Source organism: Ursus americanus, chromosome 26 (genome assembly GCF_024610735.1).
Source record: "Ursus americanus isolate L20-20 chromosome 26, mUrsAme1.1.p, whole genome shotgun sequence".
NCBI lineage: Eukaryota > Metazoa > Chordata > Mammalia > Carnivora > Ursidae > Ursus > Ursus americanus.
Window position 1 is genome coordinate 40,462,188 of NC_142152.1, and position 27,345 is coordinate 40,489,532.

A 27,345-nucleotide genomic window follows, 5' to 3' on the forward strand; every position below is an offset into this window, starting at 1 on the left:
CTCGGGACCCCCACACCTGACCCCACGTTTCCCAAGGCAGCACCCCTGTGGGTCCGTCCTCGCAGGCCAGCCCCCCACACCCTGTGCCCGCATGGGCCCCCCTTGGAGGAAGCCAGTGAGCTCCAAACCAGCGTGCCGCTGGCATACGCACCCGCACAGAACACGGGCTCCTGGGACCCACAAGGGCTCGGCCTTGACACCCTTCCCACTCGCGCCATCGGAGCAGCTGTCCGTGCTCTCTGGCACCAGGCCGAACCCCCACGTCTGAGGTGCTCCTGGGGGCCGTAGCCCTCTGCCCGGTGACCCCCCACCGAAACAAGCACTGCGCACCCACCGCGGAGGCTTGCAAAGAGCCTTTATTTATCTAGCGCAAAGTAGACACTATCACAATCTTCTGTTACTCCTTTTACTAAAATAGTTCAAATCAATGTTTTTACCACACTATCAAAAGTTCTATCTCTTTTTCTCTCCCCGAATCAAAGTGGTTCAGTGGAAGGTGGAAACGGGCACAGGGGTCCGCAGCTCCCAGCCCCGCCTGGAGCCGGGGGAGGGGCTGGCCCTGTTCTCACGGCCGTCACCCACCACAGAAAACAGCACGGCTGACGGCCCGGGCCCGGAACCAGACGTTCCAGCCCAATTCCAGAAAGCAGCACAAATACTCCCCCCCCCCCCACAGTATGAAAAATAGACACCTCTACCGCTCTGCAGTCATGCATTTAGCTTGTTTCTTAAAAAAAAAAAAAAATCAGTAGTATGTATTTTGTTTCCTCTCAAGTTTCCAAGAAAAAAAAAATGAAAGGTCACTTTTTTCTCTTCAAACACTGATGTGTAGCTAATAACTTTTGGATAAAAATGTGCCACCCTAAAAAATGTGCTCAGCAGATTCTGATCCCAGGATGGGCTTGGCCACCTGGGGCGAGGCTGGAAGGGTGACATCCATCACAGTGGGAACCGAAGCCCCAGGACAGATGTCACACGGGGCTTCAAGATGGAGAATCAGAGTATCTGAAACGTCAAGGGACCTTTATGAAAGGGCACCAAGTTCCGCAACAACCCCACCCCCACCGTGAGCTTCTACAGCTAAGGCTCCAGAGGGGAGGAGGGTCACCCGCCGTCCCCCAGTGCACGGCCGTGTGGCCGGCAGGGCTAGGACTGGTGCTGACCTGGCCCCCCAGCCGCCCCTGGGGTGCGGCTCCTCTGACCCTCCCCAGCCTGGGGGCTCCCACTGCACCCGCCCACCCCCTGCCCTGCGGGGTCAGGCAGAGGTGCTGCTGGCTTTTTTTTTTAACAGCTTATTCCGTTAGACGACTGTCATAGGTACAGCTCTGTCCTTGAAAGCCATCCCCATGCACTTGGCTCAGGAACGCGAGCAGCAGCAGGAAGGAGGTCTGCACCCAGCTCTGCTGCCTCCCCAGCGCACAGAAGGGTCCCGGCAGAAATGCGCCACCTGACCCCTGGATGCCCCCACAGCATGAGAGACAGGGTCACTGCCTTCCGGAGGCGGGGACGGGCCCTTCAAAGCTGTTCTTCCCTGGGTCAGTTTGCAGATCTGCAGATACCGGGAGCCCTTACTTATTGCTTATTTTCAGTGGTGGCCGAGCCAACCTGATCCAGACATGACAAATGGGCTCCCAGACGTGGCTTCCACCCAAAATGGACCCCCCCACCCCCCCACCTCGGGCTGCTCTGCAGTTCTTTGGACACCAAGATCCAGAGGGGGCCTCTGCCCCCCAGCTCACTGCCCCTAGGACAAGAATTGCCTGCTACCATGACCAAGGATGTTCCCCAGCTTCCAATGCATAACCCTAGTGACAAGGAGCTCACCACCTGACCTGCTGGCGAGCTCCCTCCAGGAAGAGCCCAGAGCTCCCTGTAACACCCAGGGCAAGAGGAACATGCCTGTCGCCATCACCAGCACCCACTTAGCACTCCCTGGGCACAACGAGGGCTGTGAGCCTTTCTCCTGAGAGTGTAGGACCAACCCAAGGGCGCTGATGGCCGACAGGCGGTGGGATGGCACAGAGTCCCCGCTGGGGCTCTAGGAACACGGTGGCCTACCCCACCCCCTCGCCTGGCCCCCGTCCCTCATGCAGGACTGGACGAGGCCTGCCTGCTTCAAAAGTGGCCTCCCGGGCTCTTCAAGTGCTTGCGGCAGGGAACTGAACACCACCGGACAGTCAAAGAGGCAGGAGGGGCTGAGTGGCCATCAGGGCCGGTGCCAACAGCATTAACAGTGGCCCACCCACCGCCCAGCGTCCAGGAGCTTGTCTGGACTGAGCCCCCGATCACCCACCCTCTGGGCCTCACCTTCCTCACCGATTTCAACGTTTGTCTATCGCACTCTAGAGTTCGTACGTGGTCATTTACACCGCGGCCTCGTCTGATCCCCAGCCCTGCGAGGAGGGCCCGAGGCTGTCCCTTCTCCAGTGAAGGAGACTGAGGCTCAGAGAGGGGAGGTGACAGCACCTAGGAGGAGGCAGCAAGGCAGTGGAAGCCTGCTCAGCGCCCGGCTCCGTCCAGCTCAGACGGCAGCGGTCTCCGCAGCACACGGAGCGCCCGGGCGCGGGCCGTGACGGAGGGCCCAGGCGGAACAAAGCGGGTGGCCTCGGGGGGTGAGCACGGCCCAAAGAACCTGAGACCTCATTTTCCCACCAGGGGCCTGGAGCAGCTGAGAGACCTGCTGAGGGTCACACAGCCAATTAAAGCCAGAGCCAGGTCAGGCTCCTTCCAGAGAGGGCAGAAGTCCCCCATCGGCCAGCCCGTGCAGCTCTGTCCACAGTGACCCCAGCTCGGGCCAGGCTCTGGGGACACCAGAGGCCAGCTCGGCCCGGTGCTGCCCCTCTGGAGAGAGAGCGTGGGGCTCAGCGCAGAGACTCTCCCCACAGCCTCCTACCTTCCTGGCCCATCGTGTGAACCACAGAAATGCAGGTGCCTCAGGCACCGGGCAGGAGGGACCCGAAAAGCGAGGGCACGACCTGGCCCGGTCTGCAGCGAGCGTGTGTGTGTTTGCGGCTGGGGGCAAGAACCCTGAAACCAAGTGGCAGCTTGCAGCAGGGAGCCGGGCACGGGGCTGGGGGAGGCCAGAGGACGGGCCTCGGGGCCTCCAGCCAGCCAGACATCGTGAGCTTCCCTGTCTGCGACTCGGGACGCAGTGCTCGGTGAGCTGGGGTTCAGGCTGCAGCGGATGGGTGAGAAGTGGTGCCCCCTGTGCCAGGTCCAGCTGCCAGCGGCCTCTGTCCAATGCGGGCGGCAGCCAGGGGGTGGAAGGCTCGATGAGGTGCCCCTCGGCCAAGGCCGGGCCCGGCGTCCCAGAGCGGCCTTCAGCCTCTCAGCAGGGCGGCCCCAGAGCGGGACCGAGGCTGGCCGGGTCGCTCAGCCGCAGGGCACGGCCGGCAGCCTCTCGTCTTCCGTGTGCTGGTGTGTGAGGAGGGAGACAGAGGCCCGGCTGTCGTCGTGCTGGACCCACAGCAGCCAGGTCACGGCAGGCAGCGTCCTATGTACAATTCACCACAGAAAACGAACACGGTGGCCTGCGACTCGTCCTAGGCACCCCACAGGGCCAGTCCACGTCCCCGGAGGAGCAGCCCTACAAAGGCCCCTTGAACTGGTTCCCAGACAGGTGCTGCCGGATGGAGGGCTTGGAGCTGGCTGCGTCTCCCAGTTTTCGCCAGACCACCTGAGGGCAGGTTGAGCTGTGAGTGCAGAGCCCACCCGAGCCCACCCGCAGGCCTGGGTACCTACACTGCCTTGGGCTCCTCAAAATCACCCATGTCCCCAGAGCCATGGGGCCAAGAGGGGAAACTGAGGCCACGTGGGGCCCAGAGATATAGGAGGCAGTGTAGGAGGCGGGGGGCGTTCGGAACACCCAGGCCCAGGTGAGGCCCAGTGAGCCCCTGCTGGCTCCTACCAGGGTTCAGAGAGGACACACCGGCCAAGCGGGTCAGGGCTGAGGCTCCGCGTCCTGGGCAGCCACAGAAATAGCCCGACTTCCAGAAGCAAGTGCAGCCCCAGCCCTGTAGGCCCTCAGAGCAGACCTGTACGTCCGGTCTGAACACCACCTGTGTGGCCGGCAGCAACCAGGGACCAAGGGATGGGACATGTCGGGTGAATGGGACCCGTGCTGGGGGCTGGGGGCGGTGCTCCGGGGACGGACAGGCCCGCAGAGGTCAGGGCCCCCACTCTCAGGGAGAAGTGGGACAGGCAGTAGGGTGAGGACAGGCCAGGGCCGTCCAGACTCCAGGGCCTCCTCCCAGGCCTCCAGGTCCGTGGCTCTGCCCACATGGGCAAGACCACGGCCACACCGGGACCCGCCCTGCTCACACCCCCGGTCCCCGGCCCGGGAAGCGCCTCACGTTGCACATCTCGCGGACGATGGCCTTCTCCTTCTCACTCAGGTCTTCCTCACAGCTGTCCCGGAGCTGCCGATCCAGGTTCTCATGCACCTCCAGGACCTGCGGGGAACAGGCCCCAGGGTCAGGGGGCAGGCTGTCCACGGAGTCAAGGATCCCGAGCCACTGGGTCCCACGGTCGGGCCATGGAGAGACCCGACGGGCCGGTCCTCTTCCCTCACCCTAGCGACCCTCCACAAGGGAAGCCACACTCCCACATCACCGCTGGGGGCAAAGCTGAGGACAGGTCACCTGGGAGCAAGGAGGACAGGTTGGGGGAGAACTACCCTCGGACAGGTGCACTCACTCCAGCCCAGGGCCCCCAGCTCGGATGAAAGGACACAAGGACAGCACCCACTTGCACACATGGGGTGAGTGTGTGTGTGTGTGTGTCCCAGTCACTGCCCGCACCGGTACAAGAATGCTGCATCTGTGCAAAGGTACACAGGCCTCCACGCCTGGCCCACACTGCGCTCGCGTCCTGCACAGGGGTGAGGAGCGCGGCCATGGCAGGCGTGGGTCGCGTGAGCCAGCCCCCCGGGAGCTGCACCTGCAGGTGGGGCTGGGCCTGGGAGGCTGGAGCCCAAGTCCTACCCTAGCCCTGCCCCTACCTCTCTGACTTAGAGGGAGCGCCCGCCCCACCCCCACCCCGGCCCAGGTATCAGTTTCCCGTTACTGAGATGGCAGGCCGGTGACAAACTCCTGCCAACTTGTTACAGCCACCCGACACCACCAACTCCCCCGCTCCCCGCAAGGTGTTCCGGGCAGTCAGGGCCCCTCCCCTCCCGCCCTGCTGCTCAGACCCCCACGGCCTCTGAGCCAGTGTGGGGTGTAAGGTCCCAGGTCCCGACTGCACCAGGGATCTGGGGGCCCCCGAGAGAGCGGGGTCTGGGTGCGGGTGGCTGGGGCCTGGCCCTCACCTTCATGGCGTGCACAACGGCCTCCGGCTTCTGTCCCGCAGAGCTGTAGCCGGCGGAGGGGGGCGAGGACAGCTCAGGTACCGGGCAAGCTGGGCCCTGCGGGAAGGAATCGAGTGTCCTAGCTGGTCCTGAATGGCCCCCAGGTGGTAGCCAGAGGTGCGACCAGCAGCAGAGAGAGGCCCCCGATTCTATGGGCCAGGGCCCACGCAGCAGGACGTGGGGGCTGAGTGATGCGGGAGAGGAGGCAGGGTGCGAGGCCCGGGTCAGGGCAGAGGACAGGGGGGCCGCACCTGGACCCCACCCCGTCCCACAGGCTCCTCTTGGCAGCTCAGGGGCAGGGCCTGTTATCTGTGTCCCAGAGAAAGTGAGTGCAGCTCAGAGAAGGATGGGGGCTGGCAAAGATCCCCCAGCAGACCTCAGGGGGCCTGCCTCCAAAGCTGCCACCCTTCCCCCAATGCCAGGCGAGTGGGTTAAACTAGACTTCACCCCCACTCCCACCCCCACCCGCAGGGACCCTCTTGTAGCCCCAAGCCCTGCCTGCCAGCCCTGAGTTTCTGGCCTGCCTGGCCACTTGAGGGATGCCCCCAAATTCAGCAAACACTTTAAAAAATAAAAAAAAAAAATTAAATAAAGATTTTATTTATTTGAGAGAGAGAGCACAAGCAGGGAGAGGGACAGAGGGAGAGGGAGAAGCGGGCTCCCCACTGAGCAGGGAGCCCGATGTGGGGCTCAATCCCACGACCCCAAGATCATGAACTGAGCCAAAGGCAGATGCTTAACCAACTGAGCCACCCAGCAAACACTTTAAATGGCAATCAAGTTTCCAACTCCCCACAGCCTGGGGAGCAGGGGACAAGGTCAGATGAGGAGGGAATCAGGCCCACCTATGTGAGAGGCCACATGTCTGCCTAGGGTCCCCAGCTGCTTTTCCACAAGGATTAATGGCCCAAGTGGTGTGCCTCAGGCTGCAGGGGGACCCTGGACCCACAGAAGGAGTGCCCAGAGAAGGACAACCGGAGGATGGAGCTCCCCGGGGCCAACAGAAGCCAGAAGGTCAGAAGACACTGGGAGTGGGTCTAACGAGAGCCAGCAAGTGCGGGAGGCCAGAAAGAAAACGCCGAGTGCCCCGGCCAGTGTGTGTGCAAGCAGGCGGGGAGGCCAGGAAGCCGGGGTTCCCAGCAAATCCATCTCCGTCCCACCTCTGAGTCTTGGTTTCTTTCTCAGTCACTGAACCCCAGTGACCCGGCAGACTTGGTGAGCTGGTTTATAGGGCCATGACCCTGGGAGCCTGCCTGGTGAGGCCATGCTGTGCAGAGACCCTCAGGGCCCAGAACTTTCTCCTCTGCACCCTCCCCATCTGCCCACCCCACCTGGACCTTCTCCAGGCTCCACACAGATGATGGGCCCCATAGCCTTCGGGGCCGGAAAAGCTGGGCTTGAGCAAGGCTCTGTAGGCTGTGACCTGAGGCAGGGCCCGACCCACTCTGTGCCTCAGTTCCCTCGTCTGGATGGTGGAAACAGGGTTCTCGCGTCCCAGGCCGTGTGCAGAGCCCCGGCATGCTGTCCGATGGCTGTTTCCCTAAGTGCAGCCCAGGCTGCCTGGTCTCTGGTGCCCAGGCCAGATGTGTCATGTGGGGAAACCAAAAAGGGATCCAGGGGGTCTGGGGAGGCAGGTGGAAGGCAGTGCGCCCACGCGCCCACAGAGGTGCAGCCTGAGGCCCAAGGCTGTGCTCCCTCCACCAGAGGCCAGCAGGGGGCGACAGCCACACATGTTCAGCCCTGGGAGGCACCAGGTGCCTGGCGCCTGGCACCTCTGGCCTGTCCCATCTGTACCTGGGGCCCCCTGAACAGCCTGCTCTGTAATGGGGCCAGGGGGCAGTTCCTGCGCCGGGGGGCGGTTCCTGGAGCAAAGGCAGGAAGGAAGCCAGGAGGGGCCAGGACGGCCTTTTCCTGACCACCCCCACCACCAGGCTGCCAAAGAGTGCGTGGCTGCGGGTGCTGTCAACGAAGCCCGTGTGGGACACGTAACAGGTGTAAGGCGTGCATGCTGGCGCGACTGGTACTTGCGGGGCACTCGCCACGCATAGCTGTCCCCAGAAGGCCGTCAGGCCACAGGGGGAGGCCAGCCCCGCGATACCTCCCGCGTCCTCCACACCCACCCCACCCCCCGGAGCAGAGTGGCCCACTGAGGGCTTGCAACCCTCTGATGCTACCTTCTGCACCCCCATTTGACAGGTGAGGACAGGGCAGTGCGCCTGACAGAAGGCCACGGCCAAACCGCCGGTGGACAATGGGGCTCAAACCGGGACTGGGGTTCTAGAGCTGGTGCCCAAAGTGGGGAGACCAGTGTGTCCCCAAGAGAACAGCAGCCACACGTCCACACAACCACTTGTCCGGAATGCTCAGGGCGGCGCTCCCCACGACAGGCAAGGCGTGGAAACAGACGTCCAGCCACTGATGAGCGGGGCCTCCCCCCACGAACACCGCTGGACAATGCAAAGGACAAGGCTGGCCCCACTGCGGCGCCCCGCACGGAGGGCCGCCTGTCGGAGGGTCCTGCCGCTAATGAATGTCCAGACCTGGCAGATCTGCAGAGGCACGAGCCCATGCATGGTCACGGGCCGAGGCAGGGGAGAGTGGGGAAGGGCTGCTAAAGGGGACAGAGTTCCTTTGTCAGGTAAGGAGATGTTCTATTGTGATAACTACACAAATCTGTAAATATGCTAAAAACCAGCGAAGTGTGTGCTCAAAGATAAAGCCAACTAACAAAAAAAAAAAAAAAAAGGAGGAAGACCAGTCTCCCCCAGGGACCTTGATCCTGCTCTCAGCAGGCTGGTGAATGCAGCTCCCACCTCACCATGGCCAGCCTCTTCCACGGGGCCCTGAAGCCCAGGGCCGGCCGGGGCCCCCTGCACCCTGCCCCCTGGCACCCAGGCCAGTGACCCTCGTGGGAGAGAAGCTGGGGGGTCCTGGACAGACACTCAGCCTCTGACTCGAGTGGGCGGGGCATGGGGCAAGTGGACAGGGACAGAGGTAGGGAAGGTGGGGACAGCCAGCCTAGCAAGGAAAGGGGGTCCCCGCCCCACAGGGTCACCTGTTTTACCTCGGGACCCTCTGACATGTGGACTATCTTCCCTCATCCCCCCCCCCCCCCCCGGCCGGGACCCGCACGTAACCTTACAGAGCACACGCCAAGTGTGGGAAAGTCTGTGCCCCCAGCGGCGTCAGGCACAGAGGGTCCCTCCAGGCCCAGCAAGGGCTTGCTGCCCTATCAGCACCCCAAGAGTGTTTCTAGAGAACCCCTGACCTCCACCTCAGCCCCGGGCCCTCCCCTGCTGCCTCAGCAGCCTCCACGGCTGCACCTCCCACAGGACACCCAACCCTCTCTGCGCACCCTGGGACCTGCCCCCCAGCTTCAGACTTGCTTCACCCTGGCCTCTAGGCCTGCGGGGCTCGGCGCACAGAACACGCTGTGCTATGGCATGCAGCACCCCACAGCTGCCGGCCATCGGGGTTCCCGCAGAAGGACCAGCGTGGCCAGACGGAATGGAGGACTGAGGCGCCAACCCCCACCGGGGCGCCCCGGACTTCTCAGGGCCCTTCGGCTGGCGGCACCGGGAGCCTAACTGGGCCGCAGGCTCCTGGAGGAATATTGGGATGATTGGCCACTGGTGGCTCTGCGGCCTAGTCAGTCTCAGCAGCTCCCCTCCTGGAGGTGTGAGGGCCTCCAAAGGGAAACAACAGCGCACTTGGCTGGCAGCCAGCCGTGGCCCCAGTCTGCTGCCGCCAGCGCCGCGGCCCAGCAAGGCTTTGCAGGGCCACCTGGGGTCACACTTGCTGACCGGGGTCCTGGGGAGACAGTGAGGCCAGAACCCCGGTGGGGAGAGTCCAGACCACACGCCCACCTGGCAGAGTGAGCTCAGGCCGGCCCGGCTCCTCCCCCGCTCCCTGGGGATAGCCAGGGTCCCTGCTCGTGGGGCTCAGCCCTGCCCGCGGTCCAGAGCGCTCGACCAGTGCTGGTGGCTCTGGCCACCATCGTCCACATAGCTCATGCCGGTAAGTGCTTTGCGGGCAGCGGTTTTAAGCACGTTCACAGATTTGTGCAGTCATCACCATGGAACACCTCCTCACCCCAAAAAAGAAACCCCATACCCATCAGCCATCCCCATCCCCTCTTCCCAGCCCTTGACAACCACTAATGTGCTTTCTGCCTCCACAGACCTGTGTTGCGGACATGTGAGCAGTCCTGGGGAGCTGGCCACATCCCGGGGAGCTGGCCCCCCACGCCACCACCCCTCCGTTTCCCATCGGGGGCAGCCGCAGAGCCCAGGACTCCTGGAGGACCCCGGAGATAACCGGCACACAGCCCAAACCTGAGCTGCCCCCCAAGCCTCGCTTCCAAGCCTGGGTAAGTGTAAATGCGCGGCCCCCAGCCCCAGCCGCGCGCGCGTCCTTCCCCGCCCACCATGGCCCCGGAGTCACAGGCGCGTGGCAGCTGGGCCGGGGCAGCCTCTTGCGTGGCGTCCAGACACTGCCTCTCATGGTCACATCACTCCGGGGGGCCTCCACCTCTAACCACCACACTGGGCCCCTACAAGGCTCCAAGGGCCAGGAGGCCACACCCCTTCCAGGCAGCGGGGGAGGAAGGCAGGGGAGAGAGGAAGGCCACTCCAGCAGAGCCCAGGCTCTGACCATCGCCCTCGCCTGACCTGGAAGCTGCTCAGGCGGGAGACGACGGTCCCAGTCCCCACTCAGCCACAGACCATCCACTGGCCCGGGCAGGTCACTAGACGGGCTGAGCCTCACCCCTGCACTGGAATGTGGACCAAGGATTCTGGAGACACCGGGTCCACGTGTGAACAGGGCGGCTCTAGGGGAAGGGCACTTACGTTCTGCAGGGAGTCCTGGTAGGAGGGCGGGAGGCTCGCCAGCTGGGACTCCGAGTGGTACGGGGAGAAGCCTTTCCGCAGAGTCCGGAACTCTCCAGAGCCTGCCTGCTGGGGGGGAAGGGAGACAGGTCAGAAGTGAGAGGCTGTGCTGAGGGGGCCAAGGACCCAGCTCCATCAGGACATGGCGAGCTGCTCCTGCCTACCCCCCCCCCCCCGCCCTCGGCAGTGGGCTGCACCCTCCCTCCCCTCTCCCTGCTTTCTCAGTCCTCACTGCCATCACGTGCGGGCTCCACGAGGCCGGGGGGCTTCCGTTTTGCTCCCCAGTGCGTGCTTTATCAACGTTTCTTGAAGAGAATAAATGAGTAAATGAGTATGGGGTACTCCCGCTCCCCACCCTTCTTCCTCTGCTCCAGCATCCGGCACTGGGGTCCCCGCGCCTGGCCTGGGGAACACTCTCTCCAGCCCCTGGGGTCCTCCCACCTCCCACGAGTGAGCCCGTCCCTGTGCGGTGCTCAGGCTGCCCTCAGCCTCTGCCGTCGGACAGGAGCTCCCAAATGTGGGCCCTGCGTCTCTCCCCTCTTAGGCCACAGGAACCAGTGCCTGCTTAGGAAGGAGGGAGGGGGAGGTGCGGGAGGGAGGGAATCAAGGAATGGATGGACGGACACTTTTTGGCCTTAGGTGACTTCCCTCAGGGCAAAGCAAATGCCCTCAGATACTGGGAGCTGGGGACTGGGATCTGCAGAGGGAGGGGACCCAGGGGTCACGCTTAATCCAACACAGGCCCTCTGAGAAGGAGCCGTGGCCTTTTGGGCCCGTCACTCAGAGCCCAGGGGGGTGTTTCTGGCCCAGACATCCTCTTCTACTTCAAAGGAACTGAGGGCAGATAAAAGACAGTAGAATGTCCCCTAAGTCCCCAGACAAGGGCGGGGGGTGAGCAAGACAGCACAGCAACTACGCCTGGAGGTCCCTCCCTCTGCACACAGCCCCCCTGCCCCGCTGGTCCGGGAGGGACCCACACACAGCCTGCTCCGCTCCTGCCAACTGCTGGACGCAGACCCCCCTTCTCACAGCTCTCCAGCCTCACCAACTCCCTGTGTTCTGCTCTCCCGCCCCCATCAGTCTCAGGGGCCGGCTGAGGGGGCAGAGCGGCACCCTGTAAGCGTCTGGGGGACTGGAGTGAACACTCTGAAGGTAGGTGCCCTGTGCCAGGCGCAAGAGCAAACATCAGAAAGCAGGTCCAAGCGATCCCTCGTCTGCTTACCACCCCCCACGCAGGCACCCCAGCCGGAGTGGGAACTATTCCCATAGCCTCCGGGAGGACCTGAGTGTAAACAAAAGTCACCAAGAGGCACAGAGGGGACAGAAGTGAGGACCCACCCTCCCATGGTGGCCCCTGAAGTATGGCAGGACGTCCCCAGGAACCCTTAAAATGGGACCGCCACACCTCCAATTATGGCCAACCCTTAACCAGAGCCAGGTTAGTCCTCCCTGGTCCAGACAGAGGTCCGATGTAGTGTAGCCCCCCTGTCACCAGGCACCAAAAAGACAGAAGCCACAGTGCCGACCCTCACTCCCCACCACGGGGGACCCCCCCCACCAGGGCACCTGTGCCTCCCTGACTCACCCACGGTGAGCGGGGGCATCAACCCAGCTTCACTCAGAGGCAGTTACCTTCCTGGCCAGGCGTCCATGACAGTTACAAACTCTTCTCCGACAGAGAGCGCATTCTAAACCCGGTGACACGGGGCAGCTACACCCCTTGCCACCAGGCCCTCGCGGCGCCCTCCGACCCCATTCTGCGGGAACACCCCCCACCTGCCTGGCTAGGCTGGAGAAAGGAGCCAGGGCTAAGGCTCAGCCCAGCTCACACACAGACATTTATTTGGCCAGGGATTTGAGCCACCGCGCTCTCCCGCCAGCCCCGGGACCAGGACAGCTGGACGCTGCCCTGTCCTTCCCCACACCGCCTAGATCCTCCTCTGGGCTGAGTCTCACCTCCTCCACAGCTCCTCTGGCCCGGGACCAAATGGGCTCAGAAGCAACTCACATGTTGTTACCGAAAACACGCATTTGTGTTGCCTGCTCCCGCCACCCCCCCCCCCCAGATAATTTCCTTGGGAGGACGTGTGTGTACAAGGGGGTGGGGGGAGGGTTTAAATTAGCACGTGCAATTCCCACCCCTGCCTTCAGCCATCATCTATAAATATTTGCACGTCCACAGAACTTTATTAGCGACCCACAAAGCCGGCAGGAAAAACGCACGATCTCTCATTAGGGGCGATGTGACTAATGACGCATCAAAATGAGGGACCATAATTGCACTTAAATCCAAATTAAAAATCCTGGGATTCGCCTGTTGGTGCCCTGGAAGAATGAAATCCCTAGGTTTTTATCACTGAGGGGAAGTGGAGCTGAAAGGGGCTTGTGGGGTGGCTGGGCCTGCACCTGCAGGGAGCGGGGAGAGGACATGTGCCCCATCCCCAATCCCGAATGTGGGTCCCTCAGGACACAGGGAGAAAGGATCTGCCACACAGAGTGGGCGGGACTCCCACATCCTTAAAAGTAAAAGAAACATCAGGTGCAGACACAGACTTGCCCCTTCCAGCCGGGAGGGAGAGACTCAGGAGGCCACAGGGCCCGCAAGTCCACTTAAGGACACGGAGCCTCGGTCTGGGGCCGTCACCGCACCACTGCCCGGCTCCGAGTTGCCGTGCACTGGCTACCCCAGCCTCTCTGGAACCCCGCGGTCCTGCACCGAGTTCCCCAGCTCTCGCCCTCCAGGGGACCCCGGGGAGCACAGTCAGAGGGGTGCTGGAGCAGAAAAGGCAGGATACAGAGGGAGGACCCCGCCCACCTGCCCACTTGAGGCTTCTTGTCTGGGCAGCAGCTGTGGGTGGGCTCACTCTGGGCAGCTAGTCTCACCCCTCCTTCTTGCTCCCAAAGGGCTTGGGTCGCCGAGGGACCGCGTGCCGCAGAAGGACCTCCTGCGTGCACCCGACAAGGAGGCAGAGCTAACATGGGACACGGGCGCTGTTGTGGGGGCTCAGGGGTGAGCACTGACGTAAGGGGTGTCCGGATACAACTCAGACCGCCGGACACAGGCTGGGAGAGCTGGGTGAGAAGGGCCGCGGGGGGCCGCGGTCTCCAGGCTCTTCTCTTATTTGGCGAAGCTGCCCATGAATGCAAGCTCGGAAAAGGCAGAACCAGGGCCCCCTGGGTGGTGGTCAGCTCCCACAGCACACAGAGCAGCACACAGCACTCAAAGCACCCCCACCCCAAACAGCACTGCAAACGCGTCCCGCCAGCCCACTCTACCTGAAGCCAGCTCCTGGGGCGGCCGTAGGGGCGGGGCAGCTGGAAGGGAAGAGGAGCGGGGTCACCCAGCAGACGCCAGCCGCGACTCCCCCACCGCCCCCCTCCCCTGGACACCCGATCGCCCCAAGCTGCCGGGACCTCGGCTGGGCCAGGGCGGGTACCTCCAGAGCCCCCACGGTTTTAGAACCCCCCCACATCTACAAGGACTGACCGGCACCAGCCCACACCCAACCCTCCTGGGGCTCACATGGGAATCCCACAGCCCCGAAAGGCCGGCCCGCTGCACTAGCCCAGAGGCGCCCCAAGATCCCGGCGCACCAGCGGGCAGAGGCAGGGAAGGGGCGCTGCGAGGCCGCTCACAAGGGCATCCTGCTACTACCTACTGACCAGACTGGCTTTCTCCCATTTCCACTTTAACGTTCAGAGAACTCATTTGCAGGCCATTAAGAAAACGCAGCTGCTGCGTGGCTGGGGGCCCAGAGGGTTCTTCCTAATGTGCTCATAGTAGCCCGCAAAGGTTCCACGTGGGGCTGGTGCATGGCTAATATGACTTCTCCGCAGCTGGCACCGCATCCCTACGCCCCAAGCAATTTCTGGCCCTAAATCCCAGTTTTCAAACGTGGGGGTGTGTGTACTGCCCGGGACCACGTGGCCTGCGGCGGACAGGTCTCAACCACCACAGTGACCATCAACCATGACAGGTGCCCTCGACAAGCCAATACTTGTTCCAGTAAGGTGAGCGAGGGACAGGCCGTGGGATCCCCCGCAAGAGGAGGTGGCGGGGCTTGGGGGGCTGGGCACAGACTTGCAAAATCCAAATCCCACCTGGGCTGGGTAAGTCTGAGCAACTCCTCAACTTTCCAGGTCTCTGTTGCTTGCATGTAAATTGGGGTCAAGAAGGTCGCCCAGCTGCTGGATGGCCCACGACTCTCACCACTGCCCATGAATGCACCAACCCTGGTCCTCGGTGCTCTGCGGGATCGGCTCTTTAAACCCGGGGCAGGCACCACTGGTGTCCCCATTTGACGGATGAGAAAACTGAGGCACAGAGAGGTTAAGTCCCTAGCCCAACGCCACCCAGCTGGTAAGGCTACACTTTGGCGATTTGAACCAGGTCCTGTGGCTCCAGAGTCCGGGGCTTGGCACTGACTGTCACCGAGCATGTGGCTCACAGTGGACAGTGATTAAGCCTCGGGGACAGAGGCGACAGAGGTGGCATTCCTAGTCTCTTTCTGCCCACGTGGCTAGCCAGACCATCTGCTCAGATGCTGGGAAGAAGAGGTTTCCTCCCTGGCTGAGGGAGAGGCCGGACCGGCTCTGAGGTTCGGCTAATGAAATAATTAGAGCTCTCCGGAGATGCAGGACCACGCCACTCACAGCAGAGGGAGCAGGATGTGACCACCAACCCTAGACACCAAACAGGCTGAGCAGGGAGGCTCAGGGCCTGACGACCGGCGACATGTCATGAAGACACCACCACAGAAATATTGGAGGCCAGCTTCTCTGGAGGGCTTGGGCCCAGAACCAGCCACTCAGGATGACACGTCCACCTCGGGGACTCAGAACACAGAACTGAGGTCCCAGCACAGGCTGAGACGGTGGCAGACTGTTCCCCTGTCCCCCAGCCTATATGGTTCAAAACACACACAAGGGCCAAAGAGGAGCCGTTCATTCAGGGACGGGCCAGGCCCGAGCCAAGGGAGGCAGGCTCAAGTCTGCCAGGCCTCAAACGGCCCAGGTCCCCAAGACCGGGAAAGGGAGAGGCGGGCAGGCAGGCACCGCCCCGGGGCACCCCCCAGGTCACAGCATGGCACACGCTGTACTGGGCGTCACCACCACCCCCGTCTTCCACGTCAGGAAACCGAGGCACCAGGACAGAAGCATTTTGCCTAAAGCCTCACCGCAGGGGAGTGCTGGAGCACGGGTCATGGGAACTCAGATCCTCGGGAACCCAAACCCACTTCCTTCCACCATCAGGCCCGCCACACCATGGCTGCCGGTTGGACTGTGCCCCCCCCCCCGGGTTCATCTGTTGACTCCACGGCCCCCAGAACCACGAGACTATAATACACTCTGTCATGGAAGCTCTGTCATAGCAGCCCTTGGTGTCAATCTTGGGGTCTCTTCCAACCTGAGCGTTCGAGCGACCCGGCGTGGCGTGGTGTGGCACAGGGGTGAGGAGGAGGGGGGCGGGCCTGCACGGCCACCTCTCCCCTCCCCTCCACAGCGGCCCACTTGCCCCGCGTGAGATCGGGTCAAGCCTTCTTGCTCTTTTGTAAAGCCGGCTCCTGGGCGCACACGGAGGCTTCATTTATCAGCCCAGCAGGGGAGTGAACCGAGGGAACCAAGAGCCAGGCCCCAGCGTCAATGCCAGCCGCCCCCACCCCAGCCCAGCCAGGCATAGAATCCCCAGGAAAAATAATAACGGGGGGGGGGGCCCTCGAAATGAATCATCACAGAGGAAGCAGCTGTGTTGATGAAATTTTAAAGCCAACGCGAGAAAGAAAATACGAACTGCAATATAGTAATTTAGTTCTGTGAACACGCTGGCACATTTTTAATTAAAGCTATTTTGGAGTTAAATAGAGGCCATGAGGGGAGGGGTGGGGGCAGTGGGAAGTGGGGGCCACAGAGGCTCTCCACCCTCCGGCCCAAACCCCAAAGCCATGTCCCCTGAAGGTGATTCAAAGATGAATCCTGCTCTCTCCCGCTTTTCGCAAAAGGCAGGTGCTCTCCACTCCTTGCAGAGCTGGGGATTTCTGTGCAATCTGATTGCAGTGACAACACTTAAGTGCCAGAATCATCAAGTCTGACAAGCTAGGGACCATGAGGCCCAGGCCAGAATCCCACCCACGGCAAGAATCTCTCCCTCTCCCAGATTTCCAAACGTGGTCATCCATCCCTTGATTACTTCCAAAGATGACACACTCACTACCTTATGAAGCAAACAGCCCTGCCTTGTTAAGCAGAACTTCCTTTTTCTGGGCAAGAGCCAGCCTCCCCTCTGGGCCTAGGACTATGGGTGGGGGGCAGCTAGGGGTTCCCCGAGATGTGTCCACCTAGTCCAGCCGTGCTAAGTGCTGGAGAGGCAGATGTGACCACTGGACAGCCAGCAGCACAGTCCCTGAGTAGCTGACAGTCCAGCGGACGTGGGGGCCGGGCTCCCCAAGGGGGGTCACGACAACTAGCAGCTCACAGGGCTGAGAGCTCAGACTAAGTGCCAAGCCCCCAGGGGATGGTTGGGGAGGCTGTCGGTAGGAGGCCATGTGTGAGCTGGAGGCCAGGAGGAAGAAGAATAAGTAAACCCCTTCTTCCCTGGACTCCCCTAAAATGAGCCCAGGACTGTCATCGTGGGCCTGCAGCAGCCCCATATGCTCATGATTCCTGCCAGCTGGGACAAGGAGGTGGTCGGGCCTGGGCCTGGTCACCCCCACACCCCTAGGGCCATCAGCTACACACGGAGTATGTGAGTGCCCATTTTCCAGGTGAGCAAACAGAGTGGTGCCCCCTGAGCTGCCCCAGGCCAGGGGGGCCCTCTCTGTCTCTCTCTCTCATCTCTCCTGTGTGGCTCGAAACAGTGGCGCCCTCCTCTGCACCCAGCACCGCCAAGCCACCCTCAAGAGCTTGGCCTTATCCCAGCAGGTGGCAGGGGCAGCAAGAGCCCCATCCCTGACCCTGGAGACATTCTGCCAATGCCAATGGCTCCTGGGTGCTTTTGCTGACTGTGGGTTGAGGGCCAACTCTTCTGCTGCAGGAAGCGGACGAGGTGCACAATGCATGGGAGGGGTGGGGGGAGGGAGGTTGCTGAGGCCCCAGCACCACGGGGCTGCCCTCTTCTTGGGATGCTGGGTGTGCTCCTGACACCTGCTCACTGGGAGATCCTCGGCAAGAGCTCTGCCCACCAGCAGAGTCGCTGCTGAGGAAGAGAGCGGGGAAGGGCCCTGCGTGCCCCGCCCCCCAGGACACACACGAGCCCACACAACCACGGCCACAGCAGCCTGGCTTCACGAGGCTTCATTCAGTCAGCGAGAAAGAAAAGTTCCACCAGAGAAATAAGACACTTGGAGCCCTTTGTGCCAGACGTTGAGCTCCCAGTACTTGCCTGCTACTGGCCGTAAGCCAGGCAAAAGCGCATTCTTGTCCCTAAATCCCAGCAAGCCTGCATCCCGGCAAGGGTCTGCATCCCTCCATCTAATGGACATCTCTGGCCAGCAGGCCCGGCCCAGGCGTGGGCACGGGTGGAAGACAGAGCCCTTCTGCTGCTGCCTCCGGCCCCCAGGTCTGACCCCTGGGAGCAGGTCCGAGCAGAGGCACCCACTGCCCGGAGAGCTGCCACCCCCCTGATGCCCAGACACAGGGCCCCTGACAACCTCCCCCTCTGCACAGTTGGGCACGGGGCAAGCTATGGGGGGCCACCCTTCTGACACCAGCGGTGCCCCAGGGAGGAAGGAGTAGAGAGGCCACCCCTCCGTGACCTGAGCACGTGAGCATTTCCCCCAAGTCCACGGCCAGGTCCACCACTGGGAATGGGGGTGTATTTTCCTAATGTGGCCCAGGACAGGAGGGGCCACGGGGCTGGGGGCACTCCTGTCTTTGTGGAAAAGGGGCCACAAGCAATGCCCGGTTAGACCACAGAACAACACGGCAAACAGCATCCTGAATTCAGGGCTTGGGCGCTCAACTTGCTTTTCTGGGGGAACCATGAGACAAAGAACAGTCGGACTGGGACAGACTCACAAGGCCACTGACCCGAGGCTCTGGATCCGGACCGTGGTCCCGGCCTTCATTTTGCTGTCCAGTGGCTGCAACAAGCAGGACAGGCACCTGCCCCAGAGCAAAGGCCCCCGAGCCTTAATGCCGGCCCCACCACCCCCATTCCTCCCGGTATCACTTCGGCCTCAGCTCCTGCAGCCCAGCCCACACACCCTCCTCACCAACCCACTCCAGGCCCACGTGCAATGTAAGGTGCCCAAGCCCCCAGCCAGGTGAGACCCCAGCCCCTCCCTTCCCTCCCGCCCCAAGGAGCCAAAGGAGCCAGCCTGCCTTGTGGCCAAGCCCTTCTGCCACACAGGACCTTAAACCATATAAAGTTACCAAACCAGCCTTGCAATTCGATGCCTGGCTCCACACCTGAACATGGGTGCGGTGGCCGTGGGGGTGCAGGAGTCGGGGGTGAACCGTGTGGGAACTGCCCGCACAGCCCACGGAGGGGCGAGGCGTGGGACAGCAGTGGTGGGGACTGTCCTCCATGCCTGGGTGGTAAGCCTCCCAGCAGCCGCCCAGCGGGCAGAGAGGGTGCCTCGGGCTTCTGAGCAGGACAGTGGCGCCAAGCCCGCTGGTCGCCTAGCAACGGGGCCAGGCAGCTGAGCCCTCCCTGGGGTTGGTTCCCAGAGAAACGCTCTGGGCATTCTGGCCGCCACTTATGGGGGGGGGGGGTATGGCAGAGGAGGGGGAAGGGAGATTAGGCCAAGGATGGGTACAAGGAAGAAAGGGAGAGAGGCCGGAGGGGTTGGCCAAGCCAGGGGTCCCCAGGACCCCGTGCAGGGCTGACCACAGCCTCCCATCCCTGCCCCGGCCGCAGCAGTGAAGGTCCTCGTCCTGACTGTCACGACCCGTCTGTGCTGCGGCCGCACTCAGCAGCCTGATCCCCCTGCTCTGGCTGTCACCCTGCCCCGCCTCCCCCCTGCACTGCGCTCATCCTCCAGCCTCTAACCTGCCATCCCTGTGCTGGGGACATGCCGGGAATGAGACAGAGCCTCATCTGTCTGTGGGCACCGGCCAGGCCCAGGAGGGTGGAGGGTGCGCCCCAGATGGGAGAGGAATCAGCATGGCAGGAGCGGGGAGGTTTCCGCGTGGGTGAGAATAGGGGTGTGCCAGGCCCTTCTCTGGCCTCAATCTGCCTGCCTGAGGGCCAAAGCAGCCCTTTCTTCAGCAACTGTGCATTCCACACCATCTCTGGGACAGGCCCGAGGAGCTCACAGACCACCGGGGGACACACCAAAAGCCACACAGTGAGGGTCAGGTCCGTGACCCCAAAGTTCCAGGAGGTGACTCAGATGGCGGTGGGGCGGGTGGGCGGCTATGGGCGTGAGGGGGAAGGGAGCCCCAGGTAAGCCGGGACACAGCTGGGCCCTGGACCGGGGGGTCGGGGGCAGGGCTCACGCTGACCCTCAGAGCGCAGTGGGCACTGCCCCCCGCAGTCGCCCCCAGCCAGCCTACCTGTGCGAGGGGCTTGTCACCCTCCAGGAGCCTCACCTTGGTCTCCAGCTGCCTGATGTAGGTGGACGCGGGATCTGCAAGGACACAAGTGGGGAGCACGTTAATTGTGGCAGACTCAGTCTCCAGTGAGAGACCCAAACCCTTGACTGAAGCCTCCGGGCCGGGGTTTCCAGAACCTGCAGAAACGAGAGGGGTTCCCTTACCACCTGCCCTGTGCCTATTCCCTCAGCCTCTGATGCTTCACGTCCAGAAAGTTCTCCCACACATCCCTCCGATGAGACCCTCACAGCCAGAGGGCAGCGTACAGCGGGGTCCAGGGAGCCCCTCCCCAGCACAGCGGGGAAACTGAGTCTCCTGAGCATACCGAGTCAGCGTCCCGGGTTCCTCTGCTCCACCCTGCCTAACACACAGGAACTTCTAAACAAGTCACAGCTGGGGGGGGGGGTTACATGATGCAGGTGAGATGCCATCATTCCTGAAGGACTCTGCTGACCAGGGCAGCCAGGAGCCGGGTACCAGGCCAAACCAGTGACACACTCCCCAACCATGCGCCCCCCCCAGTTTCGGAATGCGGCAGGGCTCCTGAAATCCACCCTCCCTCACCACACTGACCTGTTTTACAATCACATCAGAAAGGCAGGCAAAATTCCAGCACCCAAACTCCCAAAGCCCCGGTCCCGCCTCCGCAGCAGGCTAAGAGATCAGCTCAGCCGGCAGAGGAGAACAGCAAGGACTGTCACTCCAGGCCAGGCTGGAATGAGGGAGACTACCGAGGGGGTGGCCGAGGGCCACTGAGAGCAGAGGGGCCAGGAGAGAGATGTGGACCACAGGGCAGTGAAGTCTAGGGCAGGACAGGCAAGGGAACCAAACCATCTCGGCCTGTGCAGTCGTGCAGGTGGGAAGTCAGGTCCTAAGCCGGAGGCCGGGGGCACCTCCCTGCCTGTCTGCAGCCACCGGGTAAGGGACAGGCTATGCGCCTCTCGTCCACCTGAGCCCCTTGCCAGAGTTCACGCAGCCCAGACTCTGGCCTGCACCCCGTCCACTGGGCCAGTCACTGCTCCCCCTACTTGCACCCACCTGCCCCCGGCAGGACAGAGTCTCCACCCGTTACACCACCAGCGTTTTAGCTCAGAAATCACCAGACCTTCGTTCGACCAAAGCCACTCTCTACACCGCAGCCTGGGGAGTCGGACCCCAGAGGACTTCGAACACACTGGGGTGGGCAAAAGGGGACTGGGTGCTGTCAGAGGACAAACTGGACTAGCACACCACGGTGGGGAAATGAAGCATCTTCCCACCCCCAGCACACAGCTGGCACCCGCCAAGGAGCCCGGCCCCTCGGGGACACGGGTGTCATGCCCCTCCCCCACTGGTGCTCAACCGGCGGCCCCTCCCCAGAATGCCATAACCTCCCCCGGCTGGGGCTCAGCCTGGGACTCAAGACTCCTGCCCATTGGCAAGGCCATCTCTGAGGCTACCCCAGGTACCCCAGCTTTCACACACAGGTGCCCCTCTGTCCTCGGAGCTGCCTGAGGCGGGGCACTCTGTTCTCCAAGCACAGGGGACGGACCCTTGGGAGCTCTGCCCAGGCAGCCCCGGACCAGGCCCAGGAGCATTAGCGCAGCCAGGGGCAGGAATGGGGGCGGCCGGGCCCACCCACTAGCTGCTGGGGAATTACACAACCAGCTCCTCCCGCCCCGAGTCAGCACCAGTCAGCTCTCAGGAATGCCCGGCCTTCTAGAGAGGGAGAAGGGCCTCTCCCCACCAGGCCTGCCGCCCTCAGCCTCGGGGATGGCACTGGTAACTCCCGGGCAGCTGGGCCGGGGGGCCCTGCAGTGGGCAGCTGCTCCCCACACCACCTCACCGAGCCCCCAGCTCTGCACAGCTCCCTTCGACAGCCAGGAAATCAAGGTCCTGAGAGGTGAAGCGGCTTGTTCATGGCACAACTCAGGGCAGCAGCGAGGGGGGACCTGGACGCCAGGCGGGTGACCCCAAGAGCCTCCCCACTTGGACCCTGCATGTGTGCCCGGTGCTGGGCAGGTCCCACCTGCCCGGGCAGGTGACTGTGGCCAGCCTCGTGGCCACAGTTATACAAAAGCCTTCCTCACACCCTTGTCAGCCGGCCGTCACTACAGTCCACGGCCCGTGCCTGCCCCCTGCCTCAGTTCACTCTCAACCGGCCGGGACTGACAAACACTTCCCGCATCCCTTCCCACATCACTCCCACGCAAATAGGCCTGATGGGAAAGGCCTCAGGGCTCAGGATGTGCCAGGCCCTTCCGGGCATTGGGAGAGAGATGGGGTGCAGCCTGGGTTCCCCACCTCTTTGTGTCCTCCGGGTGCTATCAGCAGGAAGGGTTCCCTGGAACACCAACTGGAAACAGTGGGCAAAAACTGCAAGGATCCTCCCAGCTGTCTCATCCTCACACGTTAAGACCAGGAGACCCAAATAACCAGCTGACCCATGCGTGGTCTCCCCCTGGGTGGGGCTGGCGGGGGAGGGAAGACCCACTACCCACCTGGCGAGGGTCAAGCAGGCATCCGCCCCACTCCCCCGATGAGGAGGCCAAGAGGAACAGTGTCCCCCACCTGCTGGCGGGTGAGCTGGGGAGCCCAGGGCCCAGCCTGCCAGACCCTCTCCCCACCATCCAGCTCCCCCCGTGGGTCAGTGCTCAGGACCCCAAGCGTCTGGCTGCTCTGAGTGGGGCTGACAGCACCACGACGTCGAGAGCAGCTGGCACAGGTCCCAGAAAGAAGACATGGTTCTTGTGCCAGCCTCTCCCCGGGACGCGCCACGACTGCCCAATCGTCGGGCACATCGACAAGCTGCAGCCCCCACCCCGGTCACCGCAGCCCCCACCGTGTGCCCGCGCTGCCAGGCACAGCCCCCAAGTCAGGAGAGGACCCATCACCTGTGCACAGCCAGGCCACCGAACCATAGGTAGGGGGGCCACTGCCCCTGCCCCCAGTTTCCTGGTATGGGGACAGTTCTAGCTCCCTCTGCCAATTTCTCTGGGGTCAACCGGGAGCTCCCAGCATTTCCTTTCTTGGTCAGACTGTAGTCAGTCGTGGACCAGGATGGAGTCAGCAGATGTGCCAACAGCCTCAGCGCCCTCGCTGGGCAGCGGGCGGGCCCGACACACCGCGGTCCCGTCTGAGCAAGCCGATCCCTCAGCCACAGCAGGGTCCGCCACGCTCCCCAGGACGGCAGTGAGGAGAGCACAGTGGGGGCAGGGCCAGCGCCAGGAGAAGGGACAGAGGCAATGCTATGGGGGGCAAACGACCCAACAACAGCCCCCCTGCCCACCCACTGCCTCCAGGACCAGACCTCAGGGCCCCCGGGCCAGCTGTCCTCCCTCACAGGCCACACGTGGACATGGGCCACGTCGCTGTCCCTGCTCAACCCGCCTGTTTCCGTGTGCCCCAAACCCCAAGCAGCTACAGAGAGCAAAGGTCACTCCAGACCACCAGGCTTCGGTGGGCTTTTCCTTCCTATTTCTACGTAAGAGGGGAGGCCTTGAAATATTTTAAATCCCCCGGTGCTTCCAATGGAATCTATCCTGAGGAATGAATTCTAATTATAAAGACGGTGTAGCAGCGTGGCCAGAAATGGAAATAACTCTCAGCCCAAGAGTAGCAGAGGAGCATGCCTTGGCATTCAAAGGATGTTTGGGGAGGGGTTCTCTTCTCGACAACACGACACAAAAACCTTTACAAGCCGGTGCAAAGAACTGGACACAAAATGAGATGGAGAGCTGCTCTCAATGTTTAAAAATATCTGCACATTGACGTGAATTCCGGAAGGAGGCACGTGCTACTCACGTGAGGAACAAGGGAGTTTTTCTTTATTCACACCTTTCTTGTTAATTTTCAAATAATCTACTTCCAAAATAGGGGAAAATCTTTCTTTTATAGAAAAGGAGAAGCATTAAATCACCGCACGGGCACGGTACAGAGCCACCCACCGACCCCAAGGAAGCAGAAGGGTGGCCAGGACGATGGGCCATCAGAGCTCTCCCGGCTCCGGTCCGGGGGCCTTTCCCGAGGCCCAGGGACAGCCCAAGTCCGCCTATTCCCGCGGAGCTGAAGAGGATTCGAGGCTGCCTCCCAACGTCCTGGAGAAGCTTCCTCAGCCATGCTCAGCTCCGCTCCCTGCCAGGAGCCCAGGAACCAGACATCAGGTCGCCTGTGGGTCCAAGCAGGTGTCCTGAGGCAGGGCAGAGTGGCTGCAAGGTGGGCCTTCTCGGGCAGGGGTGGGAGGCCCCGGAGGGCTTGGCTCCCTGGGAGAGTGACCCTTCCCAGCAGCCGTGGGCAACTCGTGATCCCGCTGGGCGCCTCTGAGCCCCAGCCTCTCGGAGATGAGCGTGTAATTAAATTAATCCCAGGGTTTGCAGTGGTGAGGAACAGGGCCCCAAGGGAGGCATGCGTCATTTCCCGGCTTGGCTGCTTGCAGGGAAAATGAAGGAGGTGACTACCGAAGGGACCCCAGGATGGGCTGGCGGATGCGTCCCCTCAGACCTTCCCCAGGCCCCCCTGGACCAATTCTGGAGGATCCACAAGCCAGCTTCCATCTGGGGGAGGAGGGGTGGGGTGGTGGCAAGGGGTCGGGGCCTGCAATATTCTTGCTTCCAAGGGCCAGAAGGTCAGCCCTAGCTTCAGCCTCCCTGCAGATCCTGTGTTCCCCGGGGAGGGTGGAGAGCCATGCAGCCTGCAGATGGGAGGGACTCACGGAGCCTGCGGGTCTGCAAGCTCCCCTCGTGAGTGCAGACCACCAGTCCACCCGCCTTCTCAGAGACTGGGTCTGGATCCAGGTCACATCTCCCCCCCCCGGACCACCCGGCCTGATATCCTCCCCAGGTGGGCAGTGTGGCCTCGGCCTCACCTTTAGTCCAAATGGTAAAAACTTGGGAGCCGGAGGAAGTCACATCCAACCAGCCCTGGACACCCTCCTCGCCAACTCCGCACGAAGCACATCGTAGGCTCTCGCTCAGGAAAAGCCTAGAGACCTACCAGGAGCACATCCTGCTGGGGGGGGGGGGGGGTCAGTGCCCTATTCTGCAAGCTCCCACCAGCAGCAAGCGCTCAGCCTGGAACACGGCACCCACACCCCACGCAGAACACCCCGACAAGGGACTGCCAAGGCACAGAAGGCAGAACAGCCCGGGTGCGAGGCTCCAAGCGTTGCTCAGAATGTCCCTCAGCAGCAGTGGCCGGCCACACCAGGAGCTCACATCTTAGTCGGGGCGAGGCAGGGGATTCAAGTCCACGCGGGCTGTGTGGGAGGTGACCCTGGGAAGCCCAGGTAGGGGAGTGGGAGGCGAGACAGGGAACAGTAGGCGCAGATAGAAGCAATGTCAGTCTGCTGTGGGGGGCTCTGGGGGTCTCTGAGTTACCCCACCTGCCCCAGGGCTCCCTGGGGGGGCTCCTCGTGGGGGACAGCGGTGCTCATGCCCCAGCACTGCCCCACTGGAGCGTGGACAGGAAGAGCTCCCAGGCAGGACAACAGGTGCCAGCAGGTGACGGGGGCAGTGCCACGGGGATCTGGGCAGAGTGCCCCTCGTGTCTGTCACTGCTTAGGAGAAAGTACGACCTTCCCCGGAGGAAGAAGTGGGAGCTGGAGGGGAGGGGTTGCACAATGACGCACAGCGACACATAGGGCCTGACCCTCCAGCTGCTTCTCCTTCCAGCCCTGCCTCCCCTCCAGCCCCTCCTGCTGCGCGGGGCTGCCCACAAGGTCCTGGGGACAGGCAGGATGTGTGACAGGTCATTAGCAGGAGACCCATCCGTACCCTGCCTCGGGCCTCCTCTGTGGGCGGGGGCGGGGGGGGCTGACATTTCCACACTGCCACTCTGGTGATTCAATTCTCTTCTCCTTCCACTTCATTAAGAGGGGTCGGCGTCAGGGCCGGTGGCTCCATCGGGGCAGGAGGGCCTCCTCACACAGAAGCTCCCTCATCACCGCAGGCTTCCATCTCTGCCCCCAGAGGAGGGACACAGCTCCTGCGAGCATCTGCTTCCTCTTAAGCTGGTTTCTACCCTTCTCTCCCTTCTCCCCCTTCTCAGGACTCAGCCCCAGGGGGGCAGGTAAGTGCCCACCAATACCTGTGGGTTGGGTCGTGGAAGTCAAAACTGGCAGGGCAGGCGTGGGAGATGGCCCTGGCTTACAGAGGAGCTGAGCAAGGCTGGGGGCGGTGAAGGCCGCAGACCACGCAGGGGCCTTGCCTTCCCTCTGGCTCAGGGGTTCCGTGCAGCCCTGCGCTCTAGACGGCAGCAAAGGCCACACTTCCTGTGGCGCCCAGTCCCGCTGGCTGATGCTCAGTCCCCAAGTGGCTTCTGCCCCGCCCTGCCCACTGACCACACTCAGCAGGTCTTGGAGCAACCCGCTCCAGTTGCCCTCACCTCTGCACAGGGCACTTCTAGGTGTCCCTCGGCAAGGCCCCGAACACGGATCCAGCAGAAGCTGGAAATGGTCCATCTCCTTAAAGGACTTGGAGAATGTCCTAACCCCAGGCCCACCTACTCCCTGGACCCTGGGCCTCTGCGAAGCATCCTCTGCTGGACAGAAGCCCCTGGAATGCTGAGGGCTCCTGATGCAGGGGAGGAGGCACGAGAAGCTGCTTCCCACCCCAGGGCAGTGCACTCCCTCTGCCCCTCCCAGGGACGCAGCCAGGAAAGCGGCAGAAAGCTGGTCTCTAGAAGAGAAGAAGGATGCTCGCAGCATGAATGGGTCTGCCCAAGCTCACAGAGCCGGGCACCCGCAGGACCAGCAGACACACCTGCTTGTTCACGGGCATGGTCCTCCGCTGTGAGGGTCCCTTCACCTAATGAGGGAGCTGCAGGAATAACCACATTTGCTGAAGGGCAAAGAGTGAAGAGGTGCAGCCTGGGGTGTGGGGGGCAGAGGGCAAGGATGTGCGGAGAAATCAGGGGCTCCTTCCTGCAGGAGGCGGCATCTGAGCTGAGCCTTGAAGAACAAGCAGGACTGTGACAGGCAGATCAGTGCAGTGGGGATGGAAGGCAAGTCTGAGCAGGGCACGGCGAGAGCAAAGGCACAGGGGTGGGCCGCGGCAGGCAGGTTCAGGGGCATCTGAGCCGAACCCCATCAGCATCTGCTTCCTGGCACACACTGCAGCTCCGGGAGGTGCGGGCTGAATGTGAGACATGTATTATTTATGGATGAAGACGAGAGGGCTCAGGGAGGCATATCAGGGGAACATCAGGTTCCCGTGAGGATGCCTCTCGGGGCAGCGGCGCTGAGCCAGGGAGGCTGGGAGGGCTGGGCACCTTGGCCCCCGCCGCCCCCTCCTCCGCCCGGCCACCCAGCTGAGCTGCCCATGGACACGTGCAGAGGGGCCTGGGCCGAGACAGCCAGCCACGAGCTCAGCCACGACTTCCAGAGCCCTGGATGTAGGACAGAGTTCTCACGTCCACGCATGGCACCGAGAAGGGCACCTGCTCTCCCACTGGCACACACACATTTTACGGAGCATCTGTGAGCTGCCGGCAGGCACGGAGCAAAAACCCTGACCGTCACCCCCTGTAATCCTCACATCAAGCTGATTATTATCATCCCCGTTTGAGGGAAGACCGGCCTGAGCCTCAGAGAGGTTAAGT

General features: G+C 62.5%; 1 protein-coding gene across 4 annotated transcripts in view; it reads right to left on the minus strand.

Annotated features, from left to right (window-relative positions):
- Positions 1-337: 337 nt before the first annotated feature.
- CCDC85C (coiled-coil domain containing 85C) overlaps positions 338-27,345 on the minus strand; it is a 77,307-nt gene continuing 50,299 nt past the window's right edge. The window contains exons 2-6 of one of the 4 annotated variants that reach the window (XM_045775449.2): positions 19,768-19,805; positions 10,198-10,302; positions 5,309-5,404; positions 4,353-4,451; positions 338-3,676 (exon numbers count right to left, since the gene is read on the minus strand). In XM_045775449.2, the coding sequence (XP_045631405.1) occupies positions 3,587-3,676; positions 4,353-4,451; positions 5,309-5,404; positions 10,198-10,302; positions 19,768-19,805 (428 nt within the window). In that variant the 3' untranslated portion in view covers positions 338-3,586. Of the gene's footprint in view, positions 3,677-4,352; positions 4,452-5,308; positions 5,405-10,197; positions 10,306-19,731; positions 19,806-27,345 lie in introns of all 4 variants that reach the window. The other 3 variants (XM_045775448.2, XM_045775447.2, XM_045775446.2) reach the window with 3 other exon arrangements.